This window comes from Stylophora pistillata, chromosome 1, assembly GCF_964205215.1.
Source record: "Stylophora pistillata chromosome 1, jaStyPist1.2, whole genome shotgun sequence".
Classification (NCBI taxonomy): domain Eukaryota; kingdom Metazoa; phylum Cnidaria; class Anthozoa; order Scleractinia; family Pocilloporidae; genus Stylophora; species Stylophora pistillata.
The window spans coordinates 4,865,022-4,884,298 of record NC_142519.1 but is presented as its reverse complement, the minus strand read 5'-3'; the positions used below and the strand labels follow the sequence as shown (position 1 = coordinate 4,884,298).

The 19,277-nt window shown below is 38.0% G+C and overlaps 3 protein-coding genes across 8 annotated transcripts; 1 reads left to right on the top strand and 2 right to left on the bottom strand.

Annotated features, from left to right (window-relative positions):
- Window positions 1-1,047: 1,047 nt before the first annotated feature.
- LOC111319795 (ficolin-2-like) lies at window positions 1,048-5,068 on the bottom strand. The gene is made up of 3 exons (XM_022922528.2): window positions 4,747-5,068; window positions 4,037-4,423; window positions 1,048-3,575 (listed from the first exon to the last, which is right to left on the bottom strand). The coding sequence occupies exons 1-3, from the start codon at window positions 4,868-4,870 to the stop codon at window positions 3,298-3,300; spliced, it is 789 nt and encodes a 262-aa protein (XP_022778263.2). The 5' UTR covers window positions 4,871-5,068; the 3' UTR covers window positions 1,048-3,297.
- Window positions 5,069-9,979: 4,911 nt separating this feature from the next.
- On the top strand, window positions 9,980-15,183 carry LOC111344778 (uncharacterized). 6 transcript variants are annotated; one of them, XR_015999062.1, is made up of 6 exons: window positions 11,065-11,202; window positions 11,417-11,758; window positions 12,197-12,394; window positions 12,793-12,979; window positions 13,129-13,377; window positions 13,626-13,759. XR_015999062.1 is itself a non-coding variant. In XM_088754475.1 (5 exons), exons 2-5 carry the CDS (start codon window positions 13,763-13,765, stop codon window positions 15,056-15,058), a joined length of 558 nt encoding a protein of 185 aa, XP_088610601.1. In that variant the 5' UTR covers window positions 13,129-13,377; window positions 13,626-13,762; the 3' UTR covers window positions 15,059-15,183. The 6 variants fall into 6 exon arrangements, 4 of the variants coding, with proteins under 4 accessions (XP_088610608.1, XP_088610610.1, XP_088610601.1 ...); XR_015999061.1 differs by having other exon boundaries at window positions 12,793-13,377; XM_088754475.1 differs by lacking the exons at window positions 11,065-11,202; window positions 11,417-11,758; window positions 12,197-12,394; window positions 12,793-12,979 and adding exons at window positions 14,278-14,429; window positions 14,527-14,721; window positions 14,883-15,183 and having other exon boundaries at window positions 13,626-13,797.
- Window positions 15,152-16,528, bottom strand: LOC148740956 (uncharacterized). The gene is made up of 3 exons (XM_088754935.1): window positions 16,051-16,528; window positions 15,630-15,890; window positions 15,152-15,317 (listed from the first exon to the last, which is right to left on the bottom strand). The coding sequence occupies exons 1-3, from the start codon at window positions 16,332-16,334 to the stop codon at window positions 15,152-15,154; spliced, it is 711 nt and encodes a 236-aa protein (XP_088611061.1). The 5' UTR covers window positions 16,335-16,528.
- Between the last annotated feature and the right edge of the window lie 2,749 nt (window positions 16,529-19,277).

Here is a 19,277-nt window from a genome sequence, read left to right as displayed (position 1 = left end):
CCTTACTACTTTGTATTTTCTCGGAGGATCATTTAAATTTACTGCCGATAGACGTAAAAAGTACTCGGATGTTTCGCGGCATTCTACGCGATAATTGAACTGTGCCTAGTGCAATTTTATTTTCCTCAAAGCCAGATAGTTTTCACGCTCCCAGCTGTTCCTTTGCCCACATTTCCACGGAAAGGTTTTTACCAGTTTATTCGCTTGCATGGCTGATTATTAGTTAAAAGAAGACCAATGAGTTGTTTTGATTAAAGCCAACCTGCCGAAATGAGTTAATAATTTGAATGCACAAGGAAAGGAAACTCGAATGAATTTTGGGAGAACAAATAGACAAAGGGGCAAAATTAACCTCTGCTTGCCTAAGCTAAAAGAAAACCCATAAGTTGACATGTTGACCTTGTTACAAAGCTAAAGACTCGTGAAGCTATAATTAATTTAAATTCTAGGAGGTTTATGGCGTACCTTTTTGTCTTTGGGTTTCTCAACCTGGTGTCTGCTTAACAGTATTTACTGATCTTCGTTAACTGCACTGAATGAAAAATGTGCTTTTAATCTTTTCCTGTTCCATTGTATCAATGTGAACTAACAACCATCGAATGCGAATGTGAAGAATCCATTGATCAATTTCATCATGCAATTTATAGACATTTCGCCGTTTAAAAGCTTTTTCTATTTTGTACAGTAGTTAACTACTTTATCCTGCAAATTTCCTTTCCGTCACTAATTTAGAGATTTTTTGAAATCTTACTTTAATCCTGAAACTCCAAACGTCTAATAGACGGGTACATGATAACTCGTGCAGAAGTGATAATGAGAAATTTATGCATCTATATGATAGTAACAGTTGAAAAGACTGAGAAGTGTAATCTTAGAAGCGAACACAGTGATTGTTCGGAAGCGAAACGGGAAATCCAAACAGACACTTTTATTCCAATACGGAAAACTGTAGACTAACAGAGAATTTACCACACACGGTGAACCCCCATTTAGAGCTTCACTCTATTCGCTTACACTAAAACGGGTCGAGAAAATTCATATAATAAATAACTGAAATTTGTTCAGGTTTGTTTCCAGCTTAGTCTGTGAAAAGCTCACGAAGCGACAATTAAACTGATTTAAGCAATGAGGGACTTTTTCTATGTTTACACAGCTTCATCTAAACACGGAAAAACGTAACTGAAAACTAATGCATAGTTCCAACTAAACGACTAATCCTTCGGGAGAGTGACTTCGGTCACGACTCTTCTCCCTTCTGTATTCTTTCAATTACTTCAGGTTCGCGTTCTGTGCTGATAACCGCTGTTCGAATGTTTGCAGATACTGCCAAGCGTGAAAACGAGGCTAACCCTGTATCGTATCATTGTAGTATACAAACAAACCAAGTGCGAGCGTGTAAAAATCTTGATTTTTTTAACTTATAAGAGCTCTTTGTAGTAAATATTTAAGTCGAAAAATGTGGCGAAGGCTGCCTGATGGACACAATTCAGAAGATAGAGGACTTTCAAAAGCTTACAGTGAAATATTTGAGAGAAATATTGAAAGTAGAAAACCAGCCATGTGGCGGCAAGAAGGCTGATCTTGTCTTAAGATTTCAAGCTATTTATCAAAGAAAAGTGGTCTGCGTCGAGCCTGGCAACGTTTCAAAACAAGAACAGTCATTGATATCGTTGATTTCGAACACCAAAAGTGACCACGAAATAACGTACGAAGTTTTGTTTGGAGATCAAGCCTCTCGGGGATGTGAGTGGAGCAAGGACTTGAGAAATATACCGTTGTTCAACCTCGTACAACTCTACGACTATGGAATATGGATGGCTCTGCTCCTGAAAAATATAAACACCAAAGTTTAAAGTAATCTTGAGTTAAACTTGATACTTCGATAGTCTTATATTAATAAAGAAACATTCAAAATCTTCAAAGCTAAGTGAATCGTACGAAAAGAAACATTGCAATTTTCTCAACTTAAGTTATAACTTATATAGCTTGCATAAAACTCAAGAGCTCACTAAAAACTCTTATTTTACGGGCAGTCTTATGTGCAAAAACATACCTAGTCGTAGCCTGTACCGCTTTCCTCCCGGAGGTTTGCATAGGTCATTTTCCTTAAAATGATGGCCGCATACGACCGTTGAAGGCTTCACGTAAAAGCCGTCTCTGCCGTGCTGCCGCTTGAATAAATTGCACCATCGATTTCGAAGCGATGGCTTGGTTGGAAACTTTAAGAAGTGAATTTTCGATGGTGTTCCGTCGCTTAGATATTCAAAATTATTACAAGCCACAACTGAACACTGCTTCCCTCGACTTCTATGTTTTCTGTGGAACGTTGGTTCGTTCATAATGCTTACAGAGCCAACAAAAAATTGAAAACGAAACTTTCGCGCTGTTTTTTTTTCAAGTGTTACACAGGTATAGCCTCGATTTCAGGTTTACATTTGCGCCTGCAGTGCATGTACAGCGGCATTTTGCGGAACGAGCAAAATATCTGTGTATAACACTGATACATTTTCACAGAAATATTAAACCATTATCTACAATTGACTGTTTAGGTTTGTTTCCTGCTTGATCTATGAAAAATTCACGATAAATAAAAATTAACAACATTTTTAAAAACTGATATTTAGGTCAGGGGGGACTTTTCTGTGTCAGCATAGCCTTATCTAAACACCGAGGCGCTAAAAGAAAGTTTTGCAAACACACGAAACGGTCAGGAGGTTTACATAATTCTTGGGACTTGGGTCTCGCTAATTTTTACCACAAATATCATTCATATAAATACAGAAGGCTTTTATGATATCATCTATTTACTGCACATATTTATATCAATGCTTTCGGATAAAGTTTACAATAAACTTTGAAATCGGTCTAATTTAGTAAGAAGTGGACTTGACCTAATTGTAATTAATGCCTCTAGAAATTTACCTTTGGATCTAACTGACTGACAGCAAGGTCAGGTGTAGTTTATTCACCGGCAAAAACTCTCTACAGAAATTTTGCGTTTTGTTTCCATCAAAAATACTTCTCAAATAAAGCACCTTCCTTGGTAAATCTTAGATAACTATCCCAAATTTTAAACTTGACTTTCCCTTCACAATATGCAATTGGAGTTCACGTTAAGTAAAATAAATCAGCACAAATAATTAAGAGTCAGACGTCAGTTATCGCTTGGGTGGGTGGAGGATGTTTGTTTTTGCCTGCCATAACGGAAAAACTTAAAAATATTATAGAACCTTGTAGAGGAATCTGGAAAATTTTATCTTTACACATACAAAATCCTTCTCCTCCACTAACCCACGATCAAAAGTCCTTTCGTCTGATTTTCATTTCAGTTCTTTTAGGAGCCTGATCTCCAGCTGCGTTATTTTCTACTCCTCCCCAGCGGATTTTATTAACCTTATGAACAGTACTTCTATGAGGAGGGTAGATGCCATTGAGATTTGAGGAAACATCATAGCTTTTCCGGTACCACCAGCCTCCCCCAAACGATGTACAATCATGGTCAGTTGAAGATCCGTTCCAGGTACTAAATAACATGCCATTATGTTGGGATAGAGAATCAGTATTAGGAGTTGAAACTAAAAAAAAAAAAAAGAAGAAAAAAATTAATTTTTTTTACATTTATAGATAAAAACTATTCGTAATTGTTGAAAGCCTAGCTCTGGCCCATTTCTGTGTATAAAAGGATGGGATTCTACTTCTTGTGGATGCAAAATTTCAGAAAAATATTTTGAATTCTAGAGCATCAAAGTTACTGAATCAAATCCGACCACTATTTAATTTCCTATACACCCCAGGTCCCCGTGTCACCTGATTGATTCTATGCCACCAAATCACAGGCAACTCTCAAGTAAATTAGTTTTTCAGGGTTAGTCTCATGAGTTTGATATGCATAGCCAGATATGAATCACACTGATATTCTCAAGGCAAACAGTCGTTTAGGAGACATACGTTTTGAGATCCACCCTGTGTAAGGGAGGTGATAGTAACTGTCGTTTATGAAAAAGTGCATTGATTAGGAAAGAGTAAATTGACTTACATGCCGAAAAACTACCAATGTGCAGCTTGTAACGATTTGTCTCATTCTCAATACCAAACCATTCATACTGTGCGTAGACAATTTTGTTGGCAGTTACTCCTAGATCCACGCGGAGTTTGTTTTCTGTTTTGTTTTGCGTCAGGCGATGGATCTTGTCCAGTCCGAGCCAAAAGTCACGAATGAGAAAATCACCAAATCCATTTTTATAGTCTTTCCAAGTCCGGTTGAAATCTACGGTGTCATCCACCCTCTTCTGGATCACTGTCCATCCTCCACCGTCTGTTGTCTGATCACAATAGACATTAAAGGCACCTGAACCATCAGGGTCGATTGCATAAACACCACTGATGGTTTGACCGCACTTGTAAAGTTCAGCACAGTTCTTAACTGTTAAGGAATAAAAAATGAACGTTTTCTCATCGATTACGAGTATCAGGGAAAGGGAATAAGCGAGGATATGAAGAAATAATAAAAAATCAAGTAAAAGAAAAAATGCAACGAGTAAACGATCGTCAGTTCAGCTTTTTTTTTTTTTGACAGTTCTGAACTCATGGAGGACGCTACAGTGCAAGTAGAACTATTCTTCGCAAGGAATCTCTGTATCCTAACGCTAACCAAGAAAAACGCTCTGCCAATATGTGCTCAGCCGTCGTATTCAAGAAAATTAATGTAATCCAAGAGTTATCATAAAAGCATAGATTCTTACTCACATTTCTCGGATTTTGTGCTGTTGTTTTTGCAACTTATCGGAGCCGCACGGGTTGAAGGTAACAATTGAATCATTAATAAAAGTACCACACTGAGCAGTAATGAAGAATTTTGTGACACAGACATGATACGATGAAATTTCTCTCCTAACCTTAAAGCTGTAGATCTCGAAATGTACACGTAGCACAGTTGTAGATTGAAGAAATCTCAATGAATCGAACCTGTATTTATACTGCAGTTTCCTATGTTAAGGCGTAGGAACCATAGACGCGATGAGAACATGCTAGACGACAGTACAACTATATTTCTCGGAAGGCGGAGACGTGTTCTGGAATAAAGAGCATCCTGTTTCTTAGAAACTAAAGGTGTAATGAGAATATGCTGGAAGACAACCGTATTTCCCGGGAGTCTCCCAATACTCATGGGAGACGATAATCTGGAATACGGCATATGTATTTCCTTGCGTGAATTAACATAGGAAGTTCGAATTCACAAAGATTGGGTCGAAATAAGCGTGAGGCTTGCTCTTCTAGTTTGAAAAATGTCTTTTTCTTTGCTGGAACAATTCTAAGGTGAACCTCATTAGCACTTAAAAATAAATGAAATGTTTCATCAATGTCAGACTGTGATTGTATGAAAGAGATAAGGGGTTATAGAATTTAGTTCATACATTGTGCGTGATTCATCTGTAAAGAGATAATGAAAAAGTTTTGCATAATTTTATGAATGACATCATGGTGGATGACTTGAAATCGTTATAATGTGTTTCGCCATCATTTTTGTGCTGCATTCTTCTGAGGTATCGTCACTGTAGCAGCTCTTTATGATACTGAGAACGTGAGTGTTAGGTTAACTTCTGTAGAGCAAGATTGGAATTCTGTCACTCCAAGCGTAATACTTGACCTTTTAAGGTACTCAAGTGTTAAAATATTCAAACACCATTGCTTTATTTAATTGTCATAACCGATAATCTTTTAAGGGATTAGGATAATATACTGTTTCTCGCATCCGAAATACAATTGATGTTTAAAGTTATAAGCAGTTATTTTAAAGGAATGTTGCACTTTCTTATTAACTCACATTTACTGCTATCTGATTTAAACCAAAAAAATCACTCAACAGCTCATCGTATCATCTAAAAGGGACTATGGCTTCTTCTGAACTGGAAAGACCACCCATCGGATGTGTTTAATGTTCAGTTTAGTTGTTAGTAGTCAGTAGTGATATCTAGAGTCAGATGCTTATGTTTCTACTATTTGACTATTCAATTTCCCTTCAAAATGCAATGGCACGATTTTACACGCAATTGTTTTGACCTCACGTCTTCTAAATGGGAATATTTTAAAAACAAATATTTTCTTGCAACGTTGTTATGGGGACTGATCCAGTTGTGATAAATCACAAGTATCCGCGAAAAAGGTATATCTTTATGATTGTCACAATGGAGAGGAAGTTTACACCACTTACGTTCTTATGATCATTTAATGGGTGAGGTGAAAACTTCATTTTAGTGACACTTCCTGACATACACGTGTTCGTCATTTTCATTGGTTTCTTAATATTCAAACCGCTCAAATAAATTCAATGAATCGATTAATACACGGCAGCTTGTAGAACTTTCTCTTTTTAATTTCCCTATCCGGCTATAAGTGAGATATGATTCTAACAGAGAACTTCACTCCTATTATGAAATATGGAGGTTTTAGTTGTCCATGAAAATTGTGCAGTCTCATCACTTTTAAACTCCCATTGACGGAACCATTTGTGTGATGGGAATCCCCGAGGAACATAAAACTCCTTTCTCGCTTCTTCGATATTGCGGCTGATTTAGGTACTCCAATTGAAGTGCATGTAATAAAATAAGCTTCCTAATGGTAAAAGTAGTGGTTGCTCGGCATTCTATTAAAAATCGTGCCTCCCCCATAAGTGTAAATTCAAGGTTGAGCAGTTAAAATTTCTTCAGTCTAAAACTGTTACAATGCAAGCCATGGTAGATTTCAACCCAGAGAAAAATGTTCCATCCCATCATGTCTGCTTTACAAAGTTCTACTTCTCTGCTCAGTGTGGCGCTTTTGATGACAACTGAAGTTTTATCTTTAACTCGCGCAGCCCCTATAGAGCACAAAAACAGCACTTAAGGTGACACAGGTATCATCCTTCCAGGAAACAGAAATTGCGAGACAGGTAGGATTCTGAACTTTCATATAATTCTGCAACCTTCAAATCCTAATTAGCTTTTTCTCAAAGAGGACCCTACTTAAAACAATAATGCTTCGCGTTATGTTTTCTGAGTTAAAACTAGGTTTCTATGACTCTAGGACGAAAGCGAGATTACAAGTCTGTTTCCCGTGCATTTGACCTCATTTGAAGTCATCCGCATTCGCTTTATATAGATCAACTGATCGTTGGTTGAAACATGTTATGTGCTTGTCATTATTAAGCCTATCCCATTGATTTTCTTAAATTTCTTTTCTTCGGCTTTCGTCTTCTTCCTTTGACTTTAATGAATGCATAGGCGATATGGGAAGATTTAAGTCATTATTGATTCAATTAAAAAGACAAGAATTTCATGTTCATGTATTCATATTGCTGCCAACTTTCCTCAACAGCTAAGAACTGTGCTGAGTTGCAACAAAGAGGTCAAACAATCGGGGGTGTTTTTAGGATCGACACCGATGGCTCAGGTGCATTTGATGTATATTTGTTAGTACTTACGTCTGAGATTTAAAGTAACGAGCGCGTACAATGAAAGGAATCCACGATTTTCATGTTACTCATAGTCATTTTCCTTCACCTTTGTTTAGGTGCTTGATTGATGTACTCGCGTCATGCAAATTTCATTTCCTGTAACTGTCATTAATCATTCAGCATTGCTTCAGTGAGGTGCCGAAGTCGTGCCGCGCAGTCTTTGTCTATGTTCGCGTCTTTCACAGAATTGTGTACATCCGTTTCAAATTTAATGAAGTCCGTCAGGATCCGCTCGTTTGTTTGTTTCGCAGAGACTGGATTGTAAAACGCAACTTGCAATGGCTTAAGTAAAGTTTTGTGGCACGCCGTCGCCGAAAGTACCACTTAATTAGTGAACCTATTTGACTTTCATCCAAGACAAATGATTCGATTTTGTAACTGATGCAATAGCCTTTTACACCTTCTGAATCATCAAAGTGACTGTACCTTTCAGCATAGATACATTTTTCAAAGAGGAGATGGTAAGAGAGGTAATGATATGATCTATCTGTCTCGGTAGAGCTTATTTAAGCTAAACCGTTTATTTTCACACCTCATTGATCCTGTCTAATCTGGGATTAATTACGTAAATTATGAATCGATTTTCAAGGTCAGGCGACCAAGTGTAGTCTTGAGTAGGGTATAAATCAAATACGAAATGATCCGTTATTTACATTCACCAATGAAACTATAAGAACAAGTTTAGTTTTAATTAATCAACCATGTGATATTCATCTGTAAGGAGATAACCATATCTTTTTGCATAGTTTTTTGAATGACGTTCATGAGTCCTAAATGTTGGATGTGTTTCGCAATCGTCTTTTTGCCGCATTCTTGCGAGTTATCGTCACTGTAGCAAAAATGTCCTATGAAATTGAGAAGGTGGGTGTTAGGTTAATTTCTTCAGGGCAAGATCGGAATTCCGTTGTTATTAAAATTAGCGGCGGACTAAACTGTGTTAGGCTCGAACACTCCAATTACGTCATGAGCGAGCCTAATACTTGACCGAGTATTGAAATACTCAAGTAAAATTGTTTTACTTTCACTCATTATTTGTCGTAGGTGATGATCTTTGAAGAGGTTAGGATAACTTACTGCTTCTCGCATGCGAAATACAATTGATTTTTAAACTTTTAAGGAGTTATTTCAAAGGGATGTTGCACTTTCTCGTTCGCTCACATTTACAGTGCTATTTGATCTAAACGGCTCAATAAAAGCTCATCGTATTATCTGCCAGGGACTATGGCCTCCTCTAAATTGGAATGATCATCCATATCAATATCCTTTCAATATGCCGCGATTGGCACGATATTACACGCAGTTCAATGTTTTGACCTCACGTCTTCTAAATGTGATCATTTTCAAAAGAAATATTTTCTAGCAACTGTTGTTCAGTGGGGACTGATCCAGTTGTGATAACTCACAAGTATCCCCCAAAAAGGCATATCTTTACGATTGTCGCGAGGGATAATTTTATGATTAAGGTGAAAACTTCCTGACATTTATGCGTTTGTCATTTTCACTGGGTTCTTAATATTCAAACCGCACCAATGAATTCAATAAATCGATTAATCTACAGCTGCCTTGTAGAACTTTCTCTTTTTAACTTCCCCATTCGGTTAATACAAGTGAGACATGTTTCTGATATAGCATTTCACTCCTTTTATGGAGTATAAGGTTTCCGTCGCCCATAAAAACTGTGTAGTTTCATCAGTTATAAACCCCAATTGACAAAAGCATTTGTATGAAGGGAATCCCCGAAGAACATAAAACTTCTTTCTCGCATCTTCGGCATTACGCCTGATTTACGTACTCCTGAATTGAAATGCATGTAATAAAATAAGCTTCCTAATAGTAGAAATAGTGGTTGCTCGGCAATCTGATGAGTACAATGCAAAGTCAAGCAGTTATAATTTCTTCAGTCTAAGACTGTGCTACAACGCAAGCCATGATAGATTTCACGCCACAGAAAGCTATCTCGTGTGGAAGATGTCTCCTTCTTCAAATGTTTCATTATTTACGTTCGAATATAAGTTTGCCAAACTTATTTTGTTAAGTTTTGGCAACTCCCTGGCCTTGCAAAGACGTTTGAAAAGCTAAAACCTCTACTTTCCATGTTCATTTTCCAATTTAGAACATTCTTGCAATGTTAATGGCCTATTTTTACAGTCACATATAAACAAGGGTACACAACACAGACTTGTTATTCCGATTAAAGTTTTTCGAAGCTAACCAAACCTTTCTTGATTAGAGTTTTCCTTTGTGATTTCATGAACAATTCAATGCAACCATCAACTACATTCCATGGTCTTCGTGGGCAATAATGTAATTTTTTTACGCCGTATTACGGAGATGATCGTCCTGAAGCCAGAAAGCGTCGGAAGAAATGGGTCGACTTTGTGAAAATGAAACGAGCAAAGTGGGAGCCATCGCAGAGTTCGGTGATTTGCTCAAAGCATTTTATAGCTGAAGACTTCACTCGACGCTTAGATCTCAACATAGAAGGACAAGGAACTCCCCTTACTCCGTGGTTACAACGAGATGACTTTGGGATCTGTGCTATCCCATCTATTCATGCTTCAGCGATAGAAGCACACAGCAAACCACAGAGTGACAGACAACGAAGAATGGTGAGACTATTCCTTTTCGTTTTAGAATTGATTAGTCAACAGGTCATAAAGTCATCAACTTCCCTGCTAAACTGCTACTGATTCTTGCCTGTGAAATTCACTTTTTTTCTAGGCTGTTAAAGCGCAATGAGGGAACATACTGACCTTACAGCTGAAGGCGAGCCTCAACGGAAAGCGGCGAGAGAGGCCGCAACTTCGGAGGCAAGTACGAGTGGTGAAGATGATCATCCTCCAGTCGACGAAACTGTCATTGAATGCTCACATCAACAAAAACAACTCGAGATTTCAAGTAGTGATCCACCTGAATTTGATGACTTGAGTACAGTAGAGGAGTGTGGAAATTGTATGATGCTGAAGGAAACGAATAGGCAATTGTTGAATCGTGTGAAGACTTTGAGTGTGACTGTAGCGAAACGGAGGAAAGAACGCAAGAATGAACTAAGGAAGCATCGCAGAAAAGGTATAACTGAATTTAGATTAAAAAAAAATAAGTGCCTTGATTTCCTATCACTCGGGAGAGAACATAAATCATGGGAACGTTCATCAGCCTAGGATATGATTTGATTTGCCTGTTACTCTTTGTATTTTTACATTCATTCATTTTTCGTTTCTTAACTAAACTTTCTATCAAAATTGATTACTTTTATTGACAGAGATAAAATGTACAATGTACCAAGCCAGGAGCTCTCAGTAAACCCTTTGTGTCTTTATGAGCAGAGCCCCGGGACATGTTTGCAAATTTATAATATTACAGTCTACTAAAAATACCTATAAATTAACTTTTCTCCGTGTGCTTACAGTGAACCTCCATTAATGTAAGCTGTTGTTGATTACCAGTACTTTACTAAAGATTGTTGCTCCGGTAGGACGACATCAGCATAAATGCCACCAAACCACAGATTTTACTCCAGGTGAAGAGTTCAGTGATAAAGAAGGTGGGTCAGATTCTGAAGTTGAATCACTTGTGGAGGATGAAGATGGGACAAATACCTTGCATGAAGTGGAGCTGGAAGATTATGAATCAGAGTATAAAACAGAAACTGAAACAGAGATGGAGACAGGAACAGAGTCAGATGAGGAAAGTGGAGATAAATCTACATGGTAATACTATGTACATATTTCCAAATTTGCATTTTGGTGCCTGACTCTTGCACCCAAAGAATGTGAAAGAGGTTTCATCTGCTTCATCTTGTAGTTTACTATTTGAAGTCTTTGAAGTTTGCTTTTGTGACACTTCTGTTAGGGGAAACCTGGAGATGGCAATATAAATATTTTATTTTATTTTGCATATATATGTTTCTGGCTTTCCTTAAAGGGAAAAAACCTTCGCACAGAGCCAAAGCACATCGTGTTCCTGTCCCAGTTATTGCTACTGTTCCAGTTTTGCCATACCTGCAAGGCAGACAATCCAACAGTGGAAACCAGTGAGATTGGTACTGAGGCAGTGGTGAGAACAACATGTAATAACCCGACATGTCAAAAGAAGAATACCTGGTACAGTCAGCCACTCTTGCCAGGCTATCACATCCCTGCTGGCAACTTTCTGCGTTGCCTGTGTATTCTCCTTACCGGAGGATCAGCGACAAGGGTGTTTCAAATGTTCAACCACATGGGCCTTGGTTGTGTTTCTATTAGCACATTCTTTAATTACCAAAGGGTGTGTAGAGCATATTAGAATTACAACTTAAATTTAATAGTTCAAAATTTCGTTTAGGTTACCATCAGTTCATATGTTAAAGACTATATAAGTCAGTGCTTGCTTCAGTAATCCTGTTACCCCACCAAGAGGAATGTTGTTGAAAATTGTTATATTGACACTCAGAGTAACAACATTCCTTTAAATACAGATTGATTTTTAAGACACCAATGTGTACTTAGATTGTAACTGTTGTGATTTTTTCTCTGACAATCGATCACAAACATTGTTGATAATAACTTCAACATTTCTTTGCATCATCTAATCATGAGGCAGGCTAAATCTCAGTATTTGCCTGTACTCGGCTGCTTAAAAAAGTAAAATAAGATGCCATGTCCATTCACAGTTGGAGCTGTGGAGAGAATACAATAAGGTAAACCTTAGCTTTTGTCTTTGCAGAGGAAACTCTTTCCAACCATCCATCTGTACTGGCAGAATTACCAGAAACAAATGCTGACTAAGCTTAAGACACTCAGTAATGGAGTAACTATAGCAGGAGATGGTCAGCATGATAGTATGGGTCACAGTGCCAAATTTTGCGCCTACACAATATTCTGCTGCACTGTTCCAATGATTATACACTTTGCCTTGGTCCAGGTAGGAAGAAAATTTGTCAGAATAATTACATGTATTATTAGGTTGGCATAATGATTTAATTTACTGCTCTCTGAGCTAACAGACTAATGGCAGTTCAAGTAGAGTGTTTTTTTGTCCAGGGACTTGTAATTTTTATGCTTTGAGTGTCTTTGATGGAAGATACAGCACTAAAATTGTCAACCTCTTCTGTACATAGTGCAAGAACTGTAGCAGTAGGGTCATTTGTGATACTGCACATGACATAATTTTTATTATTTTAAAAAAACTTTACACCCATCATAAGTTACTGTGTTGCTGATGTATGGACCCTTTCATGTACCCTTACATATGTCTTTCATCATGTGCACCTACTTATGTTGTTGTTTTCTAACAAACCTTTCACCTTGTTATCTTTGTAGAGAAATGATGCTGGAAGCAGTCCAGCAATGGAATTTATGGCTTTTAAACAGTGTATGAATTTCTTGATTGCATATGGCGTGGTCATTACCACATTCATATCTGACAGGCATGTTTCTATTGCCAGCCACATGAAGAAAGTTCTGAACAGAATTGTGCACTACTTTGACATCTGGCATCTAAAAAAAAGTGAGAGAAATTAATTACCTATTGGTATATGTAGTTGAATTATGTGCCATAAAATTAGTGTTAAATTTGTAAGCACTGTATGATACATCACAGCTTGTTTGTTTGTTTACTGTTACAAAGAGTTTTTATTCCTGTCTCTATTTCAACAGAAATACGTTAAGTATTGACTAAAATATCTAAAGAAAAAGGGTGCGAAGCACTAGCAGAATGGATCAAACCGTGTGAGAACCACCTCCAGTGGAGTGCAACATCCACATTCAGTGGGAATGGCAGGATAATTTGGGCCAAGTTCAAGGCCTTTCTGAGTCATGTGGTAAACAAGCATGCGGGATTCGAGGATCCATTATTCAAGAAATGTTCTCATGGTGACATTCAACCGAGGAAATGGTTGAGAGTTGGTATGTTCTTTACCCCATCCACTTGAATGTAATATATATCAATGTGGAAAGTACTATTACTAAGTTTATACAGTAATGTAACTGAATGGTTTTAATACCTCAAATCAAACTTGCATGGAGAAGATGGTCTTGGGGTAACTAGGGTGTGTGTACATAAACTTTTTATTAAATTTTTTTATGTCACACTACATTGTAGTGATCGGATATTTTTCTCAGGGATCTAATTACAGCTGGTATTTATCTCAAAGGAACTGTTGTCTATGACAAGTTGTGTGGTGCACTGACAAATAATGCATTGGTAAAGGGAATAAAACAAGCTTCTCCTTTCGCTCAAACTAGCTGCTTGGAAGGCTTTCATTCAGTTCTGAACCACTTTGCACCAAAAATGATTGCCTACTCATACATTGGGATGTATTGCAGGTACAAGAAGATTTGCCCTTAATTCAGTGATTTAATTTTTAATTCTCCCTTTCTGCTCTTCTGTTAATATCTCATAAAATAGTACATCCATTAGACAGTGACATAATCTAACAAGAAACTGCTTTTACAGTTTGTTTGCTGACCCTATACCAACTGAATATCAAGTATCTACTGCCAACCTGCTGATCAACTACCTGTACACTGTAGATCCCAAACATAAATTGTTTCAATTTTGGGTAGAGAGAACTTGGTGAAGAAAAACCAAATATGTTTTGCCCCTTGTAGACAGTTTCATTGTATTTTGCTAATTGTTTACCAAGCTTCACATAAATGTGCCTGTCATTCCTTTTTTTTGTTGTTCTTTATTTTAATCAATCTTTATTGCAGTAGAAGACCCAAGACAGTTTCTGTATGTGGCACTACATAAATGCATTATTGTTTCCTTCCTTATGTCTACATCATTATTTCAAACATGTGCAGGCATATTTTAGCTGCTGTCCACTCCAACTTTAATTTGCAAAGAGAAGTTCAACATCGTGGGAGAGATAGAGTTGAGCGAGTAAAAGTGTCCTACCCAAAGTTTAAGAATGGAGAGGCATGTGTAAGGGATGTTCGAGTCAAACCAAACTTTGGTATGTATCTTGTACATATACATGTCCACCTGCTAAGATACATGCCTCATTGATTTCTGACCTGACCACCTTTCAATGCTATTTCCAATTTTTGTAGACTATGTGGAGGACATTTATCAAACATTTGTTAATGCAAGCAAGGATGAATTACACAAAGCTGCCACAAAACTCAAAGATTCGATTCCTGCTCCAATGAACACAATGTTTGAGAAACAACCAAGAGAAGAGGCACTACAAAAGAGAGCTGAAAGGAGTAAGATGGTTACAAGAGATGTTCCTCCCACTACACCAGGTATTGTCAGCAACCAAGTCCAGTATAACTATTTTTTAATGGCATTAACAATGGTAACACATAAGATTAAGTAATTTCTATACCTAAAGAAATGTTGAGTCGACCTCGGTTAAGTTAAGTTACCGGTATTCATTCATTTCTTTTCTTTTTTGTCTCACCAGTGTCTCAATTCCCAGAAAGCAGTAGCAAAGGATCAACCAAAAGAAAAAGCAGTAGTCAACAAACAAAGAAATCATCTAAACCCCATTACTGTGCAGCTTGCAAGCGACCAATGAAGGGACATGGGAAATTTCTTGATTGTCCCAAAAATAAAAATGAAGGAATGGACAATGTCTAGTGTGTCCAACAAATATCTGATACTTTAAAAAGGTGTTTTTGTTATTCCATGTTTATTTAGTTTTATTTTAATATTGTAACTCAAAATTACATTCTAGTCTTCTTCATCAAGGTCAAATCCTGTGACACTTTCATCCTTATTGACTGGAAATTGTTTTTTGATGGCCATATATGCACAAGCAGGTAAAGGAATCCTCTTCGACCCCAACATTCCATACACCAGCCGTGAGAACTCTCGATAGGAAACACCTCTTAAGAAACTGTAAGAGATCAGAGGAAAAAAGTGTGTTACTATCAGACTTTCGGCCTGGCTAAACTAGAAACACTGTTTCATTGGGATTGCTGCTAAGGTGGCTAAACTAGAAAACCTGTTGCAGAAACAACATTTGTGTGCAGGAAGCAAAAATGGTTTGACAAAAGTAAGAAAAATTTCTTGTTTCTGCAACAAATAAATTTTTACTTTTCCGCGAGTATTTAATATTGGAAGTGTGATTTACGCAAGTCTAAGAATCTCGAGAATGAAAAAATTAAATTTGATTACTATGGAATTCACAGCAGTTTACATGGCTTACCTTTCTTCGCTGCCTGTCTGTCGATACACTTGTTTCCCTTTGGTTTTGTATTTACCCGCTGCCAACCTTAGACTCCATTTCTGAAGGCAAACCGCTTGAAACTCAGGATGTTCAGTTATACAGGTCAAAGTATCATCAGGGAAAAGGTCTTGAAGGACAAGATCACTCTTCATTGACTCTATGCAACCTTCCAGCTCACTGCAGCAATAACATTCGCTAATGTTTTGAAGGGAAGCAATACCGCAGTTACTACACTTGCACCTACAACGAGCAAACACGAAATTCATTGAAGGAAAAGCCGATGCCAGCAGTTAAAATAAAGGAGGCTTTAAGGTAGGCACAAGATCATGCTAACGAAAAAGTAAGTGCAAATAAGCTTCTGAATGTAAGCAAAGTGAACAGGTGTTGCTACCGTACGCACCATTCCCTTACTTCAACCTTCCCATTGAAGCGGTCCTTCAGTTTTCGTTCCAGTTCTTCGTCGGCCTCTCTCTCCTTGTCATACTTTGCTGTCCATTCCTCGTCTGCGAGCGGATCGTCCGCATGCGGCGCAACATCTTCGCTTGAAGTTGGCGAAGATCTGCCTGTGAGTAACTCACGCGCTGGCTCCTCTCTTTCGATTTCAATGTCGTATTCAGCGATAAAATCAATTTCTGAGTCCTCCGAGTCATCACTCATTTCTGAATCAGAGGATGTGGTCGACATTGTTAATTAAAGACAATCGGTATGAAGCGCCTGCGGAAATAAGTTTCGCTATACGAAGCCTTCGGATACTAAGAATTTCAGCAGTGTCTCTCGTGGATCGTTCTCGATTTGACGTCACACTCCCGCTCACCCCAGACTTCTTTCACGCGGTCATGGGGCCATTGAAGCTCGACTTCAACAGGGCATAGAAAATCGACGATTTAACCAAGTCAAAAAATTTTTGCCGCATAATACTCCATAAAATACGCTTAAATTTTTTAGAAGAAAAATATTTTTGAGTGTAGGTGCACTTTAATGAACGTCAAATGGAACAACTCGGTACACAATGATTTGCCTTAAAAAGGTCTTCTCAAGATCGCCAGCAGCATCAGAACACGCTAATGCTGAACATGTGTCACTCTAATTCCAAACTATCCTGCAATGCCGGCGTATTTTGGGCGCACGAGTGCACATTTTCGTATTAGGCCGCCATCTTAGATTTGGTAACTGTGGAGTATCGGGGCGAGGAAATATTTACCGAGGGAGTAGGTGTTAAGTGGAAAAATGGGCAACGGGGAAGAGGGAGGGGAAGGAAAGCATTTTTCCTTCCCCTCCTTTCGGCCAGTTGGGATTCTTAATAATGCTATTTTCAATTTGAAATATTTGTTTCAGTTGTTTGGTGGAAGACCTATAAACTAGCTTCTAGCTAAGTGTTTCTCCACGTTAAAAACCTTTTTTTTTTTTAGACATGATGGAATGAAACTTCCTTCTGTAGCTTGAAATCAATGGCTTGCGTTTTAGCAGTTATTAGCTGAAGACACTTAAACTACTCAACTTTGTACAAATACTTATCAGGGAAGCATGACTTTTGATAGATTGCGGAGCAACTACTATTCATACTATTGGGAAGCTTATTTTATCACGTGCATTTGAATTGGAGTAAGTAAATCAGGGGTAATCACCGAAGATGCGATGTTCTACGGGGATTCCCGCCATGGAATGGTTCATGGAAGTTAACAAAAGAAAGTTCTACAAGACTGCTGTGTTTTAATCGATTTAATCAATTCCTTTATGCGGTTTGAATCTTATGAAGTTAGTGAAAGTGAGGAACACGTGAATGTCAGAAAGAGTTACTTGAATAAAGTTCACCTCAATCATAAAATAATCTTAGGAACGTTAAATGGTCTTAAGTGTACCTTTTTGGGGCATACTTGTGAGTTATCGCAACTGGATCAGCCCCCATAACAACAATTGCAAGAAAATATTTGTTTTGAAATATACTTGAGTACTTAAAAAGCTCAACAGGCGAGTGTTTGGCTTCCTTATTATGTAATTGGAGCGTTCAAGTGTAACAGCGTTTAGTCAGTCGCTAATTGTATTATCGCTGAAATTCCGATCGTGCTTTTAAGAAATTTACCAAACACTCCAATCTCAATATCGTATTAAGAACGTATTGCCACAGGGGTTGTTACAGTGACGATAACTCTCAAGAATGCGGCACGAACATAATGGCGAAAATAATTATGAAGATTTCAACGAGGGTCGTGAAGGGGGGTACCAAATCCCAGTTCCCAACCTAAATTTGGCCCAAATCCCAGTTCCCAGGCTAATTTTTGCCAAAATCCCAGTTACCAAATCTAAAATCCCATTACTAATGATTATTTGTAAAACCATGCGTATAATAAATTAAAAGCACTGATTGACGCTATTTGGATACACGTACCTTCACCTGGACTGAAGAAAATCTCTCATTCTGCTGGTGAATATTCTTTCTCTTTCATCCCTTGTTGACATAACCATATGAAAACCAATTCTATTATCTGCACAATCCTCGTCTGACTCACTGTCTCCACTCACTCGATTGAATGGCCCGAAAAACCCCGCTTTGCAGCGGAATGTTCAATCCCACAACTGTTTACAAATGTTTTTTCCAATTCCTTTGGACTACAGTTTAAATCCAACAAAAGTTTAGAGTTTTCGGTGTGTATAACGGCGTTATTTGCATTGACGTACTTGATTTCTAGTCTGTCAATGTTTGATTTCTCTATTGTTTACATCAAAGGTTATGGGTCGATACAAAGATATGTTCCTGATGTTATTTTGCGCTAAAGTAAGCAGATATCTGCATGTAGTAATTTTAATACTATTCAAGAAAAGTGGCTCAAATTTGATAACAATAGGCTTTGTTAGACAAGCGAAAAATGACCCTATAAGGCCATTTTTGAACAATGGCGCAACAGCTTCAGAACACACGAGGGATTTGTCGAAGTTTCCGATTAGCATACGAGCGGGAAATTTAAACGCTCGGAAAGACTAGACTTTAGTTTAGAACTATGACGACCTTAGTTTAGAACTATGACAGTTTCTGGAGAAAGATTAATACGGAGAGAGGTGGTCTGAATGAGACACATAACGTATTTCAAATTCTCGATGTGTGCGTTGCCACATTAGCGGTCAAAATTTTCCTAGGGTAGACCATTGAGAGTTGACTCGACGAGACAAATTTACGCTACTCACTTCTCCGAAGCGGCTAAATGAGCGTTAATTTTCCCTTGGGGTACTCCGGTGACAATTTACCTGTCGTGTGCAAATATGCGCTACCTACTCTTCCAAAATAGCTTAATTGTGATGCCAAAAATTTTTTTCCGATTACTCACGAACTTTTTCGCGTCGCTTCGGCCAAAGTCCCTCAGCGCTACAAAGAACAAAAGGACTATCGTTTACCACTTGATACGAACTAGACTGGTTATTACGTTTCCTAGCTCATTTCTGTTAATCTGAGATATTACCTCCCTGCTACTTATCTGAAAAAAAATATGTTGGGCAATGCGAACAACCAACATACCCAAACTCTGCCGAAAGATGCAGATTTCAGGAAGGAAAAACAAAGAGAGACGTCAGAACAAATGGTGGCAGCCATTGCAGAAACGTTGACTTTGAATTCCCGCCTCGGGATACTAGGCT